Source organism: Vombatus ursinus, unplaced genomic scaffold (assembly GCF_900497805.2).
Source record: "Vombatus ursinus unplaced genomic scaffold, bare-nosed wombat genome assembly UNPS02010394.1, whole genome shotgun sequence".
Classification (NCBI taxonomy): Eukaryota; Metazoa; Chordata; class Mammalia; order Diprotodontia; family Vombatidae; genus Vombatus; species Vombatus ursinus.
Genome location: NW_020950172.1, coordinates 98856 through 119147, shown reverse-complemented (window position 1 = coordinate 119147; position 20292 = coordinate 98856). Strand labels below are relative to the sequence as shown.

General features: G+C 47.6%; 2 protein-coding genes across 4 annotated transcripts in view; both read right to left on the bottom strand.

Moving 5' to 3' along the window:
* The window catches only part of LOC114037409 (zinc finger protein 69 homolog), an 18207-nt gene extending 17579 nt beyond the window's left edge, over positions 1 to 628 (bottom strand). Inside the window, exon 1 of one of the 3 annotated variants that reach the window (XM_027854259.1) lies at positions 545 to 628. The gene's annotated coding sequence lies outside the window, so the exon portion shown is untranslated. The other 2 variants (XM_027854260.1, XM_027854261.1) reach the window with 2 other exon arrangements.
* A 5246-nt stretch (positions 629 to 5874) lies between these two features.
* LOC114037408 (zinc finger protein 271-like) lies at positions 5875 to 19163 on the bottom strand. Its single transcript, XM_027854258.1, has 6 exons — positions 19120 to 19163; positions 18372 to 18593; positions 18061 to 18140; positions 15369 to 15495; positions 14890 to 14985; positions 5875 to 10669 (listed from the first exon to the last, which is right to left on the bottom strand). The coding sequence occupies exons 2-6, from the start codon at positions 18538 to 18540 to the stop codon at positions 8181 to 8183; spliced, it is 2961 nt and encodes a 986-aa protein (XP_027710059.1). The 5' UTR covers positions 18541 to 18593; positions 19120 to 19163; the 3' UTR covers positions 5875 to 8180.
* Positions 19164 to 20292: the final 1129 nt, after the last annotated feature.

Genomic DNA, 20292 nt, shown 5'->3' with positions numbered 1-20292 from the left:
GAGAGAGAAAAGACAGAAACAGAGGGAGACAGAGAGGAGACACAGAGAGGAGAGAGAGACAGGAGAGAGAGAGACAGTGAGAGATGAGAGATATATACAGAGACACATACATAGAGACAAAGGGAGAGGAGAGACAGAAAGACAGAAAGAGAAGAGAGGAAGAGGGGGAAAAGAGAGAGAGACACAGAGAGAGAGAGACAGTGGATAGATGGCTGGGCCTAAAGTCCAGAAGCCCTGAGTTCAAATCCAGCCTCAGGCACGCACTAGCTGTATGACCCTGGGTGAGTCACCTCCCTCCTTTTGCCTGTCTCAGTTTCCTCATCTGTAAAATGGGGATAACTGCCCCTCCCTCCCAGGGCTGTTTGTGAGGATCCCTCTGAGCACACAGTAGGAGCTCTGTTGGCTACAGCTGTCGGTAGAGACAGACCCAGAGACAGATCTCTCGCAGAGACAGAGAGACCCCCCCCCCCCCCCCAACTCTGAGTTACATGAAAGAGACAGAGACCACGAGGGACAGAGAGACCCGCGCGGGGATGAAACAAACCTCCAGACCCAAGCGCGCACGCGCGCACGCGGCGCGCGCATGCGCCCCCCTCCCGTCCTCGCTCCGCGCTCCCGCTGCCAAGGTCCCGGAACTTAAAGCCCGGGCCACAAGGAAACTGCGCCTGCACGCTGAGAGCACTCAATGACCACTCCCACAATGCCGAGGGCTCTGCACCACCTGATCCCGCAGGCCTCCTGGGAAGTGGAGTCCAGACGCCGGGAGGACGGGGCCCGTCGGTGCAGTTCATCCTGGGAAATGGAGTTCGGCGATGGCTCGGGGCGCATGCGCAATGCTCACAGGGGCCTCCTCTCGCGAAACATTCCCTCTCTCATATCCAGTCACTTGCCAACCTTTTTCTGCCTATTTATAGCTAGCAAGCATTTAAATAGATAACATTTGCAAATCACTTTACATGTTATCTAAGTTGATCTTCACAATACCTACTAGTCTGTGCAATGATTTTCCCAGTTTTACAGATGAGGAAACTGAGGCTGAGAGTTTAAGTGACCTACCCAGGGTCACCTAGCTAATAGGTAAGTGTCTGAGGCAGGGCTTACACTCAGGTCTTCCTGACTTCAAGGCCAGCATTCTACCCACCGTGAACCCTAGATGGCTCTGAAAAATGTCACACTTATCCTCTTTTTCCCACTCAAATGTCTATCACCATGGTTCAGGGCCTCACCTGGACTACTGCCTCTTAACTATTCTATCTGCCCCTTTCCTTTTTTTTTTTTTTTCCCCATGGTTTTTGGTGAGGCAGTCGGGGTTAAGTGACTTGCCTAGGGTCACACAGCTAGTAAGTGTCATGTGTCTGAGGCCAGATTTGAACTCATGTCCTTCTGACTCCAAGGCTGGAGCTCTATCTACTGCACCACCTAGCTGCCCCTTATCTGCCCCTTTCCAATCTACCGTCACACCTACCAAATTGATATTTCTAAACCACAGGTCTAAACATATAATTTCTTCACTCCAAAGAGTTCAGGGCTAACTAGGGTTTCCACATTAAAATTAAAACTCTTTGAGTTTTATATTTAAAAAATTGCATTAACTTCTTTGTTTTTGTATTTTTTACATTTTACAACATATCCCTCCTCCCGCATCCCTTTTCAAACACCCAACCCTTATAGCAAATAAAAAAGAGAATCAAAGTTAGGTTAAACTAGACAATGTATTGAAAAAAGGTTGACGTTATGTTCCATGCCCTTTGTCTCTACTCCTGCATAAAAATGGGAGAAGGGATGTCTCATGTTTCTTCTTTGTGGCTATCTTGGTTATCATGATTTCACAGCGTTCTGTCTCGGTTGTTCTGCTATTATTTTCATTTGCATAGTTGTAGTTGTATGTATTGCTTCCTGCTTCTTCTTAACTTCACTTTGCATCAGTTCATAGAAGTTTTCCATGATTCTCTGAATTCCTAATATTCATCATGTCTACAGTGAGGTGATAGTCCCTTACATGAATGGATCACAATTTCTTTAGTGATTCCCCATTCTCCAAGGAGAGTGGGTCACAGCCTTCTGTTCTGATTGATTCATTGTTCTTCCCACTGACAGTGGTGTAGTGACTAGATGACATGAGGAAGTGGCTGTATCTACACTGCCTCTCCCTTGGGTCTGCTTCCTTTCCTCTGCATCAATTCATGAGTCTTCAGGGTGTTAGTCACATCCATTGTCTCTTCTGTCCTTCTGACATCCCCTTATGTTTATAAGCCACAACATAGTCATTCTCCAATGCATGGGGCCTGGCACATAGTAAGTGCTTAATAAAATGCTTGTTGCCAGCCCATCTACGCTACTACAAAAAGTGCTATCAACATAAACATGGTGGTGAATATAGATAGGACCCTTGTGTCTTTGGCCCCCTTGAGGGAATGTCTTTTTTGTGACTCATCATCAGATCTTCCTTCCCGAGAAAACTCATCCTTGGGAAATCTCATTATCCTACAATCTGTCTCAGTACTCACATCTCATCAGTACCCTCTGCCCCTCTGATTGGACCTTTTGACTGAAGACAGGCCATGAGATCCAGGGTCTCTATTTAATAAAGGGGCTCAGCATAGTCCTCTCCCCATTTCCCACCAATGACTCAGCTTTTAGACTTTTCTGGACTTCCCACCATGCCTTCAAGCTGTTTTGTGTGCTGTCTTCCCCTGTTAGATTGTAAGCTCCTTGAAGGCAGGGTTTTCTTTTTTAAACTAGCATTGTGCTTAACACAATTCATGGCACATAGTAGGTGCTTCATACAGGTTTATTGACTGACTGTATCTGTGTAGCAGTGGATTCTCTGGGTCAAAGGGTACTTTCCTTGGTATCTAAAGCCCACTACAATCTGGTTCAGATCTATCTTCCCAGGCCGACCTAATACATATACACAATCTGTATTTCAGCCAAACTGGCCCACTCACTGTTCCCTTTATGTTACCTCTGTGCCTTCTCACTTGCAGCCCCCTCTACATGGAAGGCTCCCTTCCTCCCCACCACTTCCTTTCAGAATCCTTAGCTGCCTCAGGGGTGGAGAACCTGTGGCCTTAGGCCACATGTGGCCCTCTAGGTCCTCAAGTGTGTGAAATTTGGATTCAGTCCTAGAAGGCCACATGTGGCCTGAAGCCGCAGGTTGCCCACCCCTGCTCTAGGCTGTTTCTAAAGCCTCTTCCTTCAGGAGCCCTTTTAAATTTTGGCTTCATTCTCTTCATTCCTGACTATATCCCTTCCCTGCTCCTTTCTTCAGGGAGCTAGTTATCCCTGAAACACCAGAGGAGGAAATAAAGTTCAGAGACATTCACCTGCCCATCAATCCAGGCTGAAGGTCCATGCAATGTTACAATGAAGAGACCAGGTGTGTTTTCTCCTCTCTGGAGCCATCTCATTCATTCAAATTATGCAGCGTTCTGTTTTGGTTTCATTGTTCTTTCCTCATACTTTGTTGTTGTCTGTGCATATATTGTTTTCTTGGATCTCCTTACTTCATTCGACCTCAGTTCGTGCTTTCCTCTGCTTATCTGAATTCTTCAGTTGTTTTGCACTAGCTATTCCCCAACTGATAAAAAATGACATGGCTTCCAGTTCTCTTTTTTAATCATAAAGTGCTGTTGTCAGTTCTTGTGTGCGTGCGGACCCCTTCTCTCTGCGACTTCCTAAGGCACGTGCCCATGTAGTGTGAATACATGGACATTTGAATCCCATTCTTAACATCAGTCCAACTTGCTTTTCAGAATGGTTAGATCAGTTCATAGGCCCAACAATGTGTTTCTTTCTGTCTTCCTACAATTCCTCTAACAATGATCTTCCCATTTTTTGTCATCTTGGCTAATTTGCTGGATGTGAAGGGAAACCTCAGAGTGATTTTGATTTGTTTTTCTCTCATTAGTGACATGGAACCAATGTTTCATCTCGTCAAGAGAGCAGGTTTTTTTTTTTTTTTAAGTTTATTTGCTTCCTTTGACCATTAACCTACTGGGGATTGGATCCACAAGAGGTGGCTCTTGATTGTGTTAGATGTTAGCATTTCCCCTGTTAAGTATTCAATTCTGAGTGTGTGTGTGCACATGTGTATTTATTTCACTGGGTCATAGAGCCAGAGAGAGGCTGTCCTGCACAACTCCTTCATTTTACAGATGGGGAACTGACATGAAGTGAGTTGCCCAAGGCCACACAGGCAGTAAGTATAAGAGCCGGAATTGGAATCCAGCTCCTCTGGCCTGGAGCCAATCAACTTTCCATCATGCCCTTTTTTCTGTGTACATGCTATTTCCTCTAGGGGAATGGAAGTCACTTGAAGGGAGTGCCAGTAAAATGTCCCCTCCCATACAGACACCAAATTAGTTTTTATCTTTTTTTCTTTCATCATTTTTCAGTTGTGTCAAACTGTGTGACCCCATTTGAGGTTTTCTTGGCAAAGATACTGGAGTAGTTTGCCATTTCCTTCTCCAGCTCATTTTACAGATGAGGAAACTAAGGCAAACAGGGTTAATTGCTTTGCCCAGGGTCTGAGCTAGTGTCTGAGGCTAGATTTGAACTCAGGAAGGGGTGTCTTCCTGACTACAAATCCAAGGGGATCATTGTTCTGTGAAGTTTGGATTCAGCCAAAGGACCGCACTTGAGGACCTAGAAGATCCTCACCCCTGGTTAGGGTAATGATTAAAGAGGAAGAATACTTTCAAATATTTCAACAGAAATATGTCTTGAGTTCACATTGGATCAGGCTGAAAGAATCCTTAGGGCAGGAGTTCTAATTTCTGGGGTCCATAAACTTCCATGAGGGAAAAAAATTGCATCATCATGTATTTTCACTAAGCTTAGCATTTCCTCCAATTAGGATTCGTTATATAATATCATTCCAAAAAGGGGTCTGTAGGTTTCACCAGACTACCAGAGGGGTTTATGACATAGAAAAGGCTTAAAAATCTATCTTAATGGGACTAGCTAAAGACTATTTGAATGTTTTTAAGATGATTCTTTAATTTTAATTTTCACAGGTTAAGTGATTGTAGTTCTGCTGGGGGCGGGGCACAGCGTCAGGAAGATCTAAGTTCAAATCCAGTCTCAGACACTTAGTGGCTGTGTGACCTTGGGTAAATCACTTCATCTTCATATTCATCAGTTTCCTCAACTGTAAAATGGGGATCATAACCACACTTAGGTTCTAGGGTTGTGGTGAAGACCACATGAGGTATTTGTAAAGTGCGTAGCCTGGCACGTGGTAGGCATTTAACAAATGCTTGATTCCTCCCTCCCCACTCTGGGCCAAGGAGAGACGACAGTGTCTGGACAGGCCAGTGGTGGCTGTTGGGGAGAAGGGGAGGTGGTTGGTTTAGCAGTAGGGCGCATAAGATGCTCTTGCTGGAAGGCACCTTGTGTCCTGTCTGGAAGGGAGTAACTACTCACTTCACCTGTTTCCTGATCTGTGAAATGAAGGGGTTGGAATAGATGGGACTAGAAGTACCCTTCAAGCTCTATAATGTATGACCTTATGATTCCTAATGTGACTGTTCTAACGTACTTCAGAGATCGGCTACCTCCACTGACATTCTCTTGCCGGCATCTTCTCATTTCGGTAAGTTGCCTGCTGCCGAGGGAGGCCTTTTCCCATCTATTACATTTATAAGATTTGTCTACATGATGACTTTTCTGATGCAGCACAAGGATGAGCTGTCACCCAAGGTTTTTGCATACACAATTTCTAGGCTTTTTTCTTCAGTATATACTGTCATTAAAGGCTTATTCACATACCTTGCATTTTTAGAGTTTGTCTCAGATGAATTCTTTTTGAATTATTAAACTTAATTGGAAATATTAATACAACTAAATAAATTTGCACAGAAACCTTTCACATTTAATTTTAAAATAATTTTATTGATAGTTTGCATTTATATCACTTACATTTTCCAATGTTTCCTTCCCTGAACTGTTCCCAGAGAGTCACCCCTTATAACAAAGAGAAAAGGAAAAAGAAACAATTCAGCAAAACCAACCAACATTATCAAAACCCACCAGATTTGATATACACTATGTCACACCCATACTACCCCAACTCTTCAAAGTGGTGGGTGTGTTGAAAGAAATAATCCTTAATTAAGTCAATATTGATTATCCTGCTGATTTAACATATAAGACTGAGATAGCTTTTAGATTAAGAGATATATAATCATTGTAGTCAGAGATTGAGTTCCTCATTTTGGTAGAGCTGAGCAGTTGAGCTCAGCTCCTGCAGAACTGAGCTGGAATGAACATTTCCCCATTTCACAGAGGTCCAAGTTTCCTTTTGTAGTTGGCTAAGTTAGCACTCTCATTTGTGCTTACTGCAAGGAACATCACTTCTGAGTTAGCACAATAATCCCATGATATCAAGACTGGCTGATGTAAAACTGTAACCAGATGGGCCACACTGCCTCGCTAGTCTCAGATCGTTCCAGGATGTACCTAGCTTAACCTCAATTCAAGTGTCAGGTGCCATCCAATCAGAATTCAATCAGGTTTCCCAAGAATCTATAATTTTTCCATTCCTTTTTTATGATTATAAAAATAAGCTCTGTAAAACCCATTTGTCTATGGCTACTGAGGAGCCACTGACCTCCCTTATTGGCAACTGTTAGCTTTGCTAATAAATTGATTGTGTGCAGAACTTTTTGCCTCAGTTTCTCTTTATCACAGATTTCCATCATGGCAATGTATGAGAAAGCGTATATGAGTTTCAAATCACTTCTTTGGAGCCAAGCTTAGTCATTATAATTTCACAGCCTTATTTATTTATTTATTTTTTATCATTTTGCTGTTGGGTTATTTCCATTTCCATTGTTGTAGTTATTGTGAAGCTGTGCTTTTCCCAGTTCTGTTTAGTTAACTTTGTATCGGTTCATTTAAGTTTTCACATGCACCTCCGTATTCAGCATATTTATCACTTCTTACAGAACAGTGATACTACACAGACATTTACATGGAAAGAATCTGAATATGCACAAGTCCAATAAGTTTTCAGTTACTCCACAAGTCTCTCTTACATTCTTGTCCTTTCATTTCAATCACTCTTACATGGTAGTAGCCATGGTGACCTTTATTTTGTTTGTTGTTGTTAAACTTTGTACTTTGTCACAAAGACCCTCATCTAAATATCATCATATTCCTCAAAGTTGCCTATTTTAATTACATAATGGGATTTCATTGTATGAATGTTTCACAATTTAACACTCTACTGCTAGATACTTCAGGTACTTGCCTTCAGTTCTTTTTATTATAAATGAATATGAAATATTAAAATCATAGACCAGATAGCTCTGTTTTGTTTTTGCTAACACTTTTAGGGTATATAGTTAACAATGCAATGATCAACAAAAGTGGTTTTTTTTTGTTGTTGTGACATTTACTGTGTACCGAGAAACTATTTTCTAAAAAGCAACTTTCTACCACCAATATCTCTCTTCGGTTCCACAAGCATTGTTTCTAATAATTTTTTTGATAATTTGATAAGTATCTCAATGATACTTCAATGTATATAATTTTGATTGAGACTCAACACTTTCTATGGTATTAGCAATTTATTTCCTCATTTGAAAATGATCTCTTCATACCCATTGACCATTTCCCCATGGTGGACTAAAAGCTACCTTTGTAAATTTTTAGTAATTCTTTTCATATTTATCATATTTGATATCAACACTTTTTACAACTGCTCTTTTATTTTGGTTATATGACTTTCATACTTTTCCTTTTTTTGTCCTTAAATACATCTTAGCTTGACCCTTCTAATTCCTCCAAATTCTTTAGTACATTTTCTTAATTGTACAATTGAAATAACTGCATAACCACATTTTCTCTCCCCTCCCTTGCCTTTTTAGTTCATTTTACACATATATGAGGCTACAAATCAGGGGGAATCCTGAGGTATGTGTTATGAGATATGGTTCTAAATCCATTTTCTGCCATATTGATAACCAATTTTCCCAAGCAAATTTGTTAAATACTTCTTTTGCTAGTTTGTATTTTTTATAACTTTATAAAACATTAACATTTTGTCTCTGTTTTGTTAGATAGATGGTATCCCTATTCTGTCTCCTTACCCTCCTGCCAGTACTAGAATATTCTGATTAAAAGAAGTTTATAATACGTTTTAATGTCTGGGAGTACACGTCTACTTTAAATTTCTAGGGTTTGTTTCTAGTATGAATTTTCTGATGCTGAATAAGTGTCGTACACCGAGTGAAGGCCTTACCACATGTAGTACATTCATAAGGTTTCTCACCACTATGTATTCTCTGATGTTGAGTTAGGTATAGTTTCCTGCCAAAAGCTTTTCCACATTCACTACACTGATAGGGTTTTTCTCCACTATGAATTCTCTGATGTAGAGTAAGACAATGGCCATTTCGGAAGGCTTTACTACATTCATTACATGGATAGCACTTTTCCCCGGTATGAACCGTTTGATGACGGCTAAGGTACAAATTGCGGCTGAAGGCTTTTCCACATTCACTACATTTATAAGGTTTCTCTACAGAATGAATTTTCTGGTGTTCACTGAGGCTCCCTGGACGACTAAAGGCCTGTCCACATTCATTACATTTATAAGGTTTCTCTCCCGTATGTATTCTGTAATGAAGAGTGACCTGTGAGCTGTTGCTAAAGGCTTTACCACAATCTTTACATTTATATGGTTTCTCCCCACTATGGACTCTCTGGTGTTCAGTAAGGTGTCCCCTCTGGGTGAAAGCTTTTCCACAATCACTGCATTTATAGGGTTTCTCTCCATTATGAATTTTCTGGTGTCGAGAAAGGTCTCCCCGCTGGCTGAAGGCTTTTTCACATATGTCACATTTATATGGTTTTTCTCCAGTATGAATTCTCTGATGTAAACTAAGGCCTATACCTTGGAGGAAGGCCTTCCCACACTCAAGACATACATGGGATTTCACACCAGTATGAATTTTCTGATGTACATTGAGTGCAGAGCTATTGCTGAAGGCTTTCTCACATTCGCTGCATTTATATGGTTTCTCTCCAGTATGAATTCTCTCATGCCGACTAAGGTACGTAATCTGGCTGAAGGCCTTTCCACATTCAGTACATTTATGAGGTTTTTCTCCATTATGAATTCTGTAATGTTCAGTAAGACGTCCTTTCTGGATGAAGGCTTTTGCACATAGATTACATTTATAGGGCTTCTCTCCAGTGTGAATTCTTTCATGCATATTGAGCTGTGAGCTGATGCTAAAGGCTTTACCACATTTGTTACATTTATAAGGTTTCTCACCACTATGAATTCTTTGATGTTTAGTAAGGTCTCCCTTCTGACTGAAAGCTTTTCCACATTCACTGCAATCATAAGGCTTCTCTCCATTATGAATTTTTTGATGTCGAAAAAGGTCTCCCCTCTGGCTAAAGGCCTTCTTGCATATATTGCAATTATACGGTTTCTCTCTAGTATGAATTCTCTGATGTTCAGAAAGATGACCCTTCTGGCTGAAGGCTTTTTCACATACATTACATTTATAGGGTTTCTCACCAGTATGAATTCTTTGATGTACAATGAGGCCTGCATGATTACTGAAAGGCTTCCCACATTCATGACATTCATAGGGTTTCTCTCCACTATGAATTCTGTGATGCAGAATAAGGGATGAGCTATTGCTGAATGCTTTTCCACATTCATTACATTTATAGGGTTTTTCTCCATTATGAATTCGCTGATGTGCAGTAAGATGTCCTTGCTGGCTAAAAGCTTTTTCACATACATTACACTTGTAAGGTTTCTCTCCTGTATGAACTTTCTGGTGTCGAGAAAGGTCCCCTTTCTGGCTGAAGGCTTTTTTACATATGTTACACTGAAAGGGTTTCTCTCCAGTATGAATTCGCAGATGTACAAATAGTCCTGTTCGATTGCTGAAGAGCTTCCTACATTCATGACATTCATAGGGTTTCTCTCCACTATGAATTATGTGATGTAGAATAAGTGATGAACTATTGGTGAAGGCTTTTCCACAGTCACTACATTTATAGGGTCTCTCCCCATCATGAATTCCCTGATGCTGAATAAGGTGTGTGATCTGGCTGAAGGTTTTCCCACAATCTCTACAGGTACACAGTTTTCCAGAAGAATGACTTCTATGACATTGAGTAAGGTGTCGCCTCTGGTGGGAAGCATTGCCGAATTCAGTCCATGTATAGGATTTCTCTTTAGCAGCTCTTCCTGGATCTCTATTAAGGTCTGCGGGGTCACTGAGGGCTTTACTACATCTGTCATCCTTATGAGATTTCTTTCCTGAGGAGATTCCATTGTGATCACTCAGGTCTGAAGAAAATCTGAAGTTATTTCTATGTGTATCATACTTAGAAAGACCCTTTTCTAAAGAAACATTGTTTTGTGTATCAAGGATTGACTTCTGATCGAAACTTTTCACAAACTGATTCCCTTTATGGCCTCTGGCCTTATGAAAATTTTTATCCTGACTTCCTTGTATCAGATCTGTTGCCTGGTTATTAGCTTTATGCCTGTCAGAGTTGTTTTTACAATTTCCAACTTCTCCAAATTTACAGTCCCAGGGACCACCCTTTGTGAGTCTTTCCTGGGATGTGTCTTTCAAGGAAATGCACTGTATAGGGATTGTTTTCTTGGTCTCTGACTGAGTCTCCGAATCTGAAATACAAAGAGAAGAGAAAGGGAAAGAAAAGAGAAGAGGAGAAAGGAAAGAACAGAGGAAAGAAAATAATTTTTTCCTATTTTCTAGGTGGGGAGAAAGGTACCAAGTTCTCATTATTCTTCAAGGATCCATTTCAAAGTGTACGAGAATACTAAAATATGCCAAACACCAAGAATCAACTTTGTGTCTTTCTATCCAATCTAGGTTTCCAGTACAGGACCTCTCCTCCACTCAAGGGGAAGACTGAGATTGGGGGTTGGGTGGCTCCAGTAGGGTTAGGGTTCGAAGAAGGAAATAAGCACCTACTCTGGACACAGATACTGAGGGGGAATGTCTCCTGGGTGGATTCCTACCCTGTCTATTTGCTCCCCTAAGGGCTCTTATCCCTCAAATGTAGGAAGGATTTTTCTTCTTCCTTTGTGAAAGAGGCAGTGTTCTTTGTCTGGGTGTCATGTCTTTCAGCATAGAGAGCATAAAAACAACAGAGAGCTAGCACATTCAAAAGCAGGTGAAGATTCATTTGTTTCAAATGATGAAGTAATAAAAGGAAGAGATGAATGATTAAGGAATGGTCACGAGGAGGAACAGAGTAAGTAGAAGGTATTGGGGACCGCAGCAAGACAGGCCGAGGAGCAGGCAAGAGTGGAGACGCTGGCATCACAATACCACCCTGCTGATTCCTGTTAAAAGAGACTTCTACCTAGTCTCCCTCCCGAGGTTTCTCACCCTGATTTGCTAAGAACACAGCGATTGGATTAATGTCTATGCCATGCATTCAGACCCTGTAACTGTACTGCTCTACACTTCACTCATCCGTTTTCTACTCTGATGTTTTGCCTTCCCAAACACCATGAATTTAAGGGGTCAGTACATGGGTATCATGCTGCCAGTTCAGAACGGTTTGCCTGGCAGGTAGCCAAAAGCCCTCAGTGAACAAAGCACTGGACTACCCCTCCCAGAGAGCTCTGCTCCAGAACAGGTAAAGCCAAGATCCAGCCTACTCCTGGGACAAGGTGAAACCTTCTGGGGGGTTCAGCTCCTCCTGTCACACCGAGTCCCACGATAACCCAAATTGCAGCGTAGGCGGCCCCCCCCCACAAAAGCCTGAATCGAGGAAGCTCAAGAGGTGATGTCACATGAGACATGGGGCATGTGAGTGAGATGTTCCAGGCATGCACACCAAAGAGCAAATGCTGTTGCAGACACTGTGACAACTTAAAGAGCTTAACAGACACAGCCCAGCTTCTAGTCAGGAAGACACAAGTTCAGATCCTGCCTCAGACATGGCCTAGCTGTGTGGCCCTGCAAAGTCCCTCTTCTGTCGTGATAGAATAGCTATCACTGACCAGCAAAGTGCCTTACACACATTACCTCATTTGATACTCACCCTAACAGGAAGGTGCTCTTACTATGCTCGTCTTACAGATAAGGAAAAGTGACTACCCAGGTCTATCCGTTGTCCCGCCCTACTTGGTTCTGTAAAACGAAGCCAGCCCAATCTATGATCCTATGAGGCCTCTGTTTGTGGAGCCGGACTCACAGTTCACAGAATCAGAGTCTCCCTGTGTGGGACGGGACATCTATTTAGCAAAGCCAGCTCCTGAGCTGGAATTGTCCCTATGACTGCCAATGACAACGAAGCATGCTAAATTTAGACTGCTCCCCTCTGTAGCAAGATTTTTACATTTCAAACTGAAATCTCCTTCTTCCAACAATAAGGACCAGTTCTGTCCTATCCCACGTAGCCAAACCAAACCAAACGACTCCCTTCCCTTCCAGGGCATGAAGACGGCCTTCCCCCTCCTCTTCTCCAAAGCCAACGTCCCCAGCTCCTAGAACCAATCTGCAGAGGGTGCAGCTGCCAGTCCCCAGGCCAGCCTGGGTCCCCTCCTCTCTGGATGCTCCACACACTGGTCTTTTACAAAATGGGGCACAGAAGAATCAAACAGGGCAGAGCAGTGCCCAGCAGGGCTATCCTCAGACACCTTACTTCATTACCTCATTTCCCACCGACCTGCATTCATTTTGGACTTGGTTTTGCTTCTTCACTGAGCCCCCAGGAAACTTGTCATTGGGAAATTTCATCATCTTTCACAAGATCCAGTCCCTCTTTGTCCCTCTGACTGGAGGGGGAGCCACAAAGGCCATTTCAGGGGCAGGTAAGGACTCACAGTCAGCTTTCTTTGGCATACTGTCTGCATCTCTGGGCAGTGACTTTCCTTTTCTGTATTTTTATTACCAGTGCCTAGCACCGTGCCTGGCACTTAGGTGCTTAATGAATGTTTACTGCTGCTTGACTGCCCCCCTCCTTATTCTGGGCCTTTGAACAACGAAGCCCCCTGCTCCCCCCAGTCCGCAATCTGCTTCCTGCTCACCCTTCCCTCAGGGCATCAGAGGGTCCTCTCAAAGCCCAGCACAGCCGCCACCTTCTTCCTGAGGCCTTGCTCGACACCCCCAGATGACACTGCTCCCTCTCTCCCTCCCTCCCTGCTCTCTCCCCTTCCTCTTTTCTTGTTCTCTCTCAGAACTGCCTTGGGTCTGGGTCTGGGCCCGCGTGGCATACACCAGGACCTGATTCATTTCTGTTCTTTGTGACTCCACGGCCTCATGCTGGGCTTGCACGGAGAACAGACTTATGTCTGTTCACTCGTTCCTGCCGGGGTTCTATCTCTGCAGACCCCGATCCCGTCTGCTGCTCTGGTTGTCCTGTCACCCTGTTGACCCGCTGTGCCTGGAGTGCGGATGAGGAAAAGGGACTACCCAGGTCACTTTTCGATCACAAATTGAGGGAGACTTCCCTTGTGTCTGCGATCAAGATTAGGATCAAGTGAGGAAACAAAGGCAAAGCACTTTGCAAACCTCAGAGTGCTATGAAAATGCTAGTGACCACTACCATCCTCCTCCTCTTTGTCTCTATCCTCATCATTCCCATCATCCCCATCATCCTCATCAGTCTCATGATTACCATCTTCCCCCTCACCATCATCTTCCTCATCCTCACCATCCTCCTCTTACCATCACCATTACCATCCCCCTCACCATCATCATCTTCATCCTCACCATCCTCCTCTTACCATCACCATTACCATCCCCCTCACCATCATCTTCCTCATCCTCACCATCCTCCTCTTCCTTATCATCACCATCCTCCTCACCATCATCATCCTCTTATCACCAATCTCTTCCTCACCATCCTCATCTTCACCATCCTCCTCAACCTCACCATCTTCCTCTTCCTTATCATCACCATCACCATCCTCACCATCATCTTAATTCTCACCATCATCTTCCTCATCCTCACCATCATCATCCTAATTCTCACCATCCTTCCCCTCATCCTTATCACCATCATCATCCTCATCCTTATCACCCACAGTGTCAGTGAGGGAAGTGGGCAGAAGGTTCAGCCTGGATTTATGGCCAAGGTCACTGGTGCCCCTAGGACTGCTGTCTATAGAATCATGGTCCAATAATGTAAGAGAAGAAGGGTGAAGCCAGGAGATGGGCACAAGTGTATCTCAGTACAATTCATCCAATCTTTTCTAAGCCCCTTAAGTTCTCCTGGGGTGGGGAGAGATAAAGGTCTGATAGAGCAGGGAGTGATGGGGACAGAGAGACCAGACAAGCGCCTGGGAGTATCTGTGGAAGGAGGAGAACAGTACCAACTAGGGAGGTCGGGAAAGGCTTTGTGGATTCCCAGAAGAAGGTAAGCTTTGCGAGGGCAGGGACTGCTTCCTTTTAGCCCTTCTAGTTGCAGCACCCAGGGCAGTGCTTGGCACCTATCTGGCACTTGTGGAATGAAACCAAATTGACCCGTATGGAGCCTGAGCTGTGTGCTCAAGGAAAAGATAAGGAATGGGAAAGGCCGAGAGGGCATTTTGTCGCTTTGGCTCAGGACCAAAGAAAGAGCATGGCCTTGAAGGCAGGAGGGTGTGGAGCTCAGAGTTGTCACTTAGCCGTTGTGGGACCCTGGCCAACACCCTTCACCTCTTAGAGGTGCTTCCATTTCTTCATCTGTAAAACGAAGATAAAAACATCTAGAGGACCAGGGTAGATGTGAGGCTCCGATAAGAGGAGGCAGGCAAAGCCCCCCCGAGTGTGTGCTGTCATTACACCTCATAGACTGGGAGTAGGGAGGGAACACGGAACAGGCTGAGGAGGCCCCTCATTGCCAGCCTAGGAGAGGCTAGGACTCCCGCCTGCCTGGTGTCCTCACCTGCATGGGGGCTTCTTGGCTCTTCCTCCAACGGCATCCACGGGCCTCCCCCACACTCCAGCTGGGAGATCAGCTCTGGCTTGGAAACCGGAAGCCCTGGTCATGGGGAGAGAAGTGGGAGCACCCTCTTGAGTCCATCCCAGCTCCCTCCTCTTTAGGGACAGGCTGGCACTCTCGTGGTGCCCATGGGGTGGGATGAGGTGAGGCCTGTGCTGGGCACTATCCTGGGACCTGAGGCAGCCAGTGTGGGGCTACACACCTGGTGCAGGTGCTCAATAAGCGCTGGTCATGGGGACTCTATCTATTTCTACTTGCAGAGCTTCTCCTAGGAAAAGGAGCACAAGCAGCCTCTCTGAAGGCCGGCCAAGTACAGAACGAGGTGAGCAGCCCTTCAAATAGCCTGCCACCCTCAGCCAGTGAGGACATCCCCTCCCTGGGGAAGGCAGATTGCGAGCCCCCCCGGAAGCTCTGCTTCTTACCCAGGGAGACAAAGTTCTCATAGTTCTCCAGCATGACCTCCCGGTACAGGTTCTTCTGGGCGTGGGTCAGCTGCCTCCATTCCCTCTGGGTAAAGTCTACAGTCACATCCTGGAATGTCACGGACTCCTGAAACAGCCAACACGTTTCTGCTTTCACTTGGTCCAGAGGAGGGGGGCAAAACGTGTGGAATGGATGATTCTGAACCGTAGTACCTTTCTACATCCCAACCCTCCTTGGCCCCTCAGCCGCTCTGGGTCCTCCAGGTCACCTTTTTCTAGAGTCTTTCCTTCCTGTGATTATCTCCTGGTTCTCCTCCTGCCCTTTTGGCCCTTGAATTCTGAGCGCGCTCTAGGATTTTGTCCTGGGTCCTCTCTCCTCTTCACTAAAGACACACTCTCTTTCTGCCCCCACCATCTCTGGTGGGTTTAACTATTAGTCTGTTCACAGTAGTTTTCATGTCTTCTCCCCACTGGAGTGTGCGCTCCTGGTTTCTGCCCTTCTAGGTGTCCCCAGTGCTTAGGGCAGAGCCTGGTATGCGTGAGGCACCGCAGGGATGCTTGTGGGCTTCACCTGAATGTTCTCCTGATGTCAGCTGGAGCATTAGGTCACTCCTGACCCAAGGGACAACGGAGCTGTAACGGGACCCCAAGAGAGGATGGAGAGGCTCGTGAGGAGCCAGCCTCAGAGGCAGGTCAAGGACCTCAAGTGCTTACTGAGCCCACAATGCTGGGGGGACACCAGGAGGCCACATTCTCTGCCTCTGCAGAGGTTAGTGTCCACCAGTGGGTTGCTTTCACCTGCAGTGATGGTGGAAGGGGAAGATGCAGACTGAGGGCTCCAGGACACATTCGAGTGGGGGATCAGAGAGTCTCTCCCCAAAGAGGGAGCACGGGAGCTGGGCCAACAGGGATAGGAGGAGGGTGAGGCAGGGAAGCTGGCCTTGAACGTGGAATGAGTGACTGTGGGTGGCAGACAGTCTGGAAACCAGCCAGGCTAAGGGGTCTGCATTTGATGGTCTGATCTACAAGATACACAATTACACAGATATCATTCCCCAATGGAGAGGGGGCCAAAGACGTGACAGCACAGGCATAAAAAGAACTGCAAATAAATCACAAGCCAATCACCAATAATATAAGAAATGTGAATCAAAACAATCCCCAGGCTTAACCTGAATTGGTACAGACCATCCTGGGAAGCTATCTGGTGCTTGGTAAGAAAGGGACAAGAAGTCTATTGACTCATGAGACCCAGAGATCTCATGGTCCAACAGGTCAAAGGGAGAGCAGGGGTCCCATCTACATCAGAATATTCATAAGCTGGAGACAACTAGAAACAAAGTAGATGCCCATTGAGTGGAGGATAGCTCAACAAATTGAGACCCCAGAGGGTAAAGAAAAGCCAGGGAAGGCTTTGAGAACCAGACTCAACTTCTCTGAGGAAAGAACAGCCACCACCATGAGCAGCCTGGTTCTGGGGAAGGGTCAGTTCTCCTCCCCTCTTCTCCTAGTTCACTGTTACAAAGGGTGGCTCCTGATCTGAGACGTGGGGGGCGGGATGGGTGGAAAGGCTCCAGTAGCAACAGTTATTCCAAAGGTTGGATGAGAGGTGGTGAGGGTCTGGGGACACAGAGAGACCTCATCTCAACTAGTTATCATTTGTGTATGTGGGTATGTATGTGTATGTGACTGTGTGTACATGTCTATGTCCATGTGTGTAACTGAGTGTGCATAAATGAGTGTGCACGTCGATGGACATGTAACTGTGTGTGATTGTGGGTGCATGTATACAATTGTGTGTACATATGTGATTGTGTGTATGGGAACGTGTATGCATACACATGAGGTTGTGCATAGATGTCTATAGATGTGTGACCTGAGTATGGATGTGACTGGATGCATGTATTTATAATCGTACATACATCACTATGTACATGTGTGATTCTGTGTGCACATGATCATGTGCACGTCTATGTGTGTAACTGAGCATGTATATGTGTGACTGATCATGTACTCGTGTGTACATGTCTCTGCATGTATGTGTAACTGAGTGTGCGTAAATGGGTGTGACTATGCACGTGTGTGTCTATGTGTGTGACGTGTGTATGTGTGACTGTATGAGGGGTATGTGTGTGTGCATATGCACACGCATGAACACATCTCTTGGGGGCAGGCAGGCCCTGGGTCCTGCTCTTGATTCTTTCTTGCCTTCCACTCACTGATGAGCTCACAGGAGACTTGAGGAAGGGAGGGAGGAAAGGAAGGAGGGGGGGAGGGAGGAGGGAAGGAGAGAGGGAGGGAGGGAAGAAGGAGAGAGAGGGAAGGAAGGAGAAAGAGGAGGGAGGGAGGAAGGAGGGAGAGAGGGAGGGAGGAAGGAAAGAAGAAAGCAAGGAGGGAGGGAAGGAGGAGGAAGGAAGGAAGAAAAGAGGGAGGGAGGGAGGAGGGAAGGAGGGAAGAGGACTCCTGAGGTCAGAGTAGGCAACAGGCAAAGTCTGGGTTCCAGACTGGGAGACCCAGGTTCTGGTCCTGATCTGTCATTGGGGGTTTCAGCCTCAGTCTCCCCCTCTGCTGGCTGACCCCCCAAGCACCCTCCCGGCTGCAGGGATGTGTGGACTCTGCAAGCACCCCACTTGGGGGTAGGGGCTCGAGGACCCCAGGGGGACCCACACTCCACTGAGCACTGTCCACTCACCAAGCCGGGGGCTGCTGGGAGCCCTGAGGTCGCTCCCTCCTTGCGCTGACCTCCGCTCATCTCTCGGGGGAGGGCAGAGTCTGGGGGAGAAGAAGGGGGTGAAGAGAAACCCCCCCCCACTCCTCACCCCCGCCCGGGTCCCTCCTGCACAGACCCTTCCCTCGCTGCCCCTGCAGTCCCCGCAGAGGGAGAGGCCGGAGGGGGGCCCCAGCAGCTGCCCGCGGGGATCTGGACAGCCTGAGAGCCCCTGCCAGGCTCCCGGGATCTGGGCCGAGAAGCTCTCTATCTGCGGCTGAAGGGAAGTCACTCACGTTTTCTGCCTCGGCTTCCCCCGCTGCTGAACGGGGAGGGCAATGACGATGGCAAGCGGCTGTCTTTCTCAGCTGGGTCCTCAGACGTCCTCCACGGTCGTCCCTTCCATCGTGCCCGGGGTCCGCACTGTCCTCTCCGCCCGGGCGGCCAAACTGGGGCGAGGTCCATCCTGCTGAGTGCGGCCAGGCAGACTGGAGGATCACCCCTTCTAGGGCAGGAGCCTGAGGAGAGAGCCAGAGACACCCCCACCCGCCCCCTTTACGGATGAGGAAACTGAGGTTTCCCCGGTGGTCAGCCTGCAGAGTGCCCACCAAGGGTGGAGGAGGAAAGAGGGAGGGTCAGGTGGCCCTGAGTTTAAGTCCCGCCCCCCTCCTCTTCCTTGGGACATGGGCACAAGCACCCGCCAGCCCGGCCACCACGCAAGGCACAGAAGAGTGGACCAGGCACGCCAGCTACGGTGCGCCCAGGTGTGGGTGCGGGGAAGTCCAAGGGCAGCGGCCTTCCCCTGCACCCCAGAGGGTGAGACCTGGGTGGGGTGGGGGTAGAGACAGAGAGAGATATCGAGGCGCAGAGACAGAGATGGGGAGACAGGGAGAGACCCAGAGAGATGAGGAGACAGATGGGGAGAGACAGCAGAAGCAGAGAGATATCGAGGCACAGAGATAGCGACGGGGAGACAGAGACAGGTGAGGAGACAGACCCGGCAGTGGAAGGCTGCGCAGGGAGGGGGCACGAGCACACACTTACACACCCACGCTGGCACGCTCAGGCAGCTACCTGGGGGCTCCGCATCGCACGCATGCGCACTACTCAGGACACGCGTCTCGCTCCACCCCTCCCCCAGCTGGGCTTGTGCAGACCTCACCCCGGAACTATCTTTCCCACAATGCAGCGGGCGGCGCAGATATGAGAGGGAATTCTGGGAATGGAGTGCGTGACGTTCTGTTTCAAGCACCGCGACCCCCTCCCTCCACGTCCCGCCCACGGCCCCACGTGACCCAAGCCAGGGTTTGTTTTTTTTTCCCCCTCCCCCCAGCCCCCCAGGGGGCCCGTGTGGCTCCTGAGACCCCTAATATACCGATGGGGGGGGTGTCGGGCGTTACCCCCCCTTGGCCCGGCTCTGGCCCAGCCGCCCAGGCCTCGCTTCCCCTTCCCTCGAGGCCCCCTCTTTCCCCCCAAGTTGATTCGGAGCCGACTCGGGAGCCCGTCCCCGGGAGCTCGGGTCTCTGCCTTGTGCTCGGGAAGGGAAACAGAGGCAGGTGAAGCTGGCAATCCGTCCACGTTGCCTAGGCGCCTGCTCTGTGCCAGGCTGGGCTAAGCGCTGGGGATCCAGAGGGAGGCCAGGGCCAGGCCTGCCCTCCAGGAGCTTCCAGTCTGCCGCGGTCCAGAGCCGGCTCCAGACGGCCTCAGTTGGAGAGGATCCCAGCGGGAAGGCGCGCCTTTGGGCCACCGGCCGGGAGCTTTCCAGGGTCCGTGCAGGCAGACGGCCCCTGCGTCCGCCCCGCTGCCCTCCGGTCTCGAGGTCCGAGGCAGAGAAGGAGGGGGCCGAGCCCCGGAGCAGCTCGCGTCTTAGACCTCGGAGGGTCCGAAGAAGACTCTTGGACCGGAGTCCATCCCCTTGGCGCCCCCCCCCCCCGGCGACCTCCCCATGGCGACCCCCTCCCCGCGCCCCATCCATGGTGCCCACCCTGGCGCGCCTCCGCCCCGTACCCCCTGGCTCGTCGGTCTCCCTGACCCGTTCTGCAGCGCAGCGCCTAACATCTACAAGTGGATTGGGAGCTGCCTCCTCCCACCTGCAGCTCCAGGCTGAGCTTACCCTCCCCAGCTACTCTCCTCCTCTGGGTTCCAGGGGCACCCCGGGCTCAGGAAGCCTTCCCTAATGACCTTGGACGTGGCTTTCCTCAGCTGTTAATTGCCAGG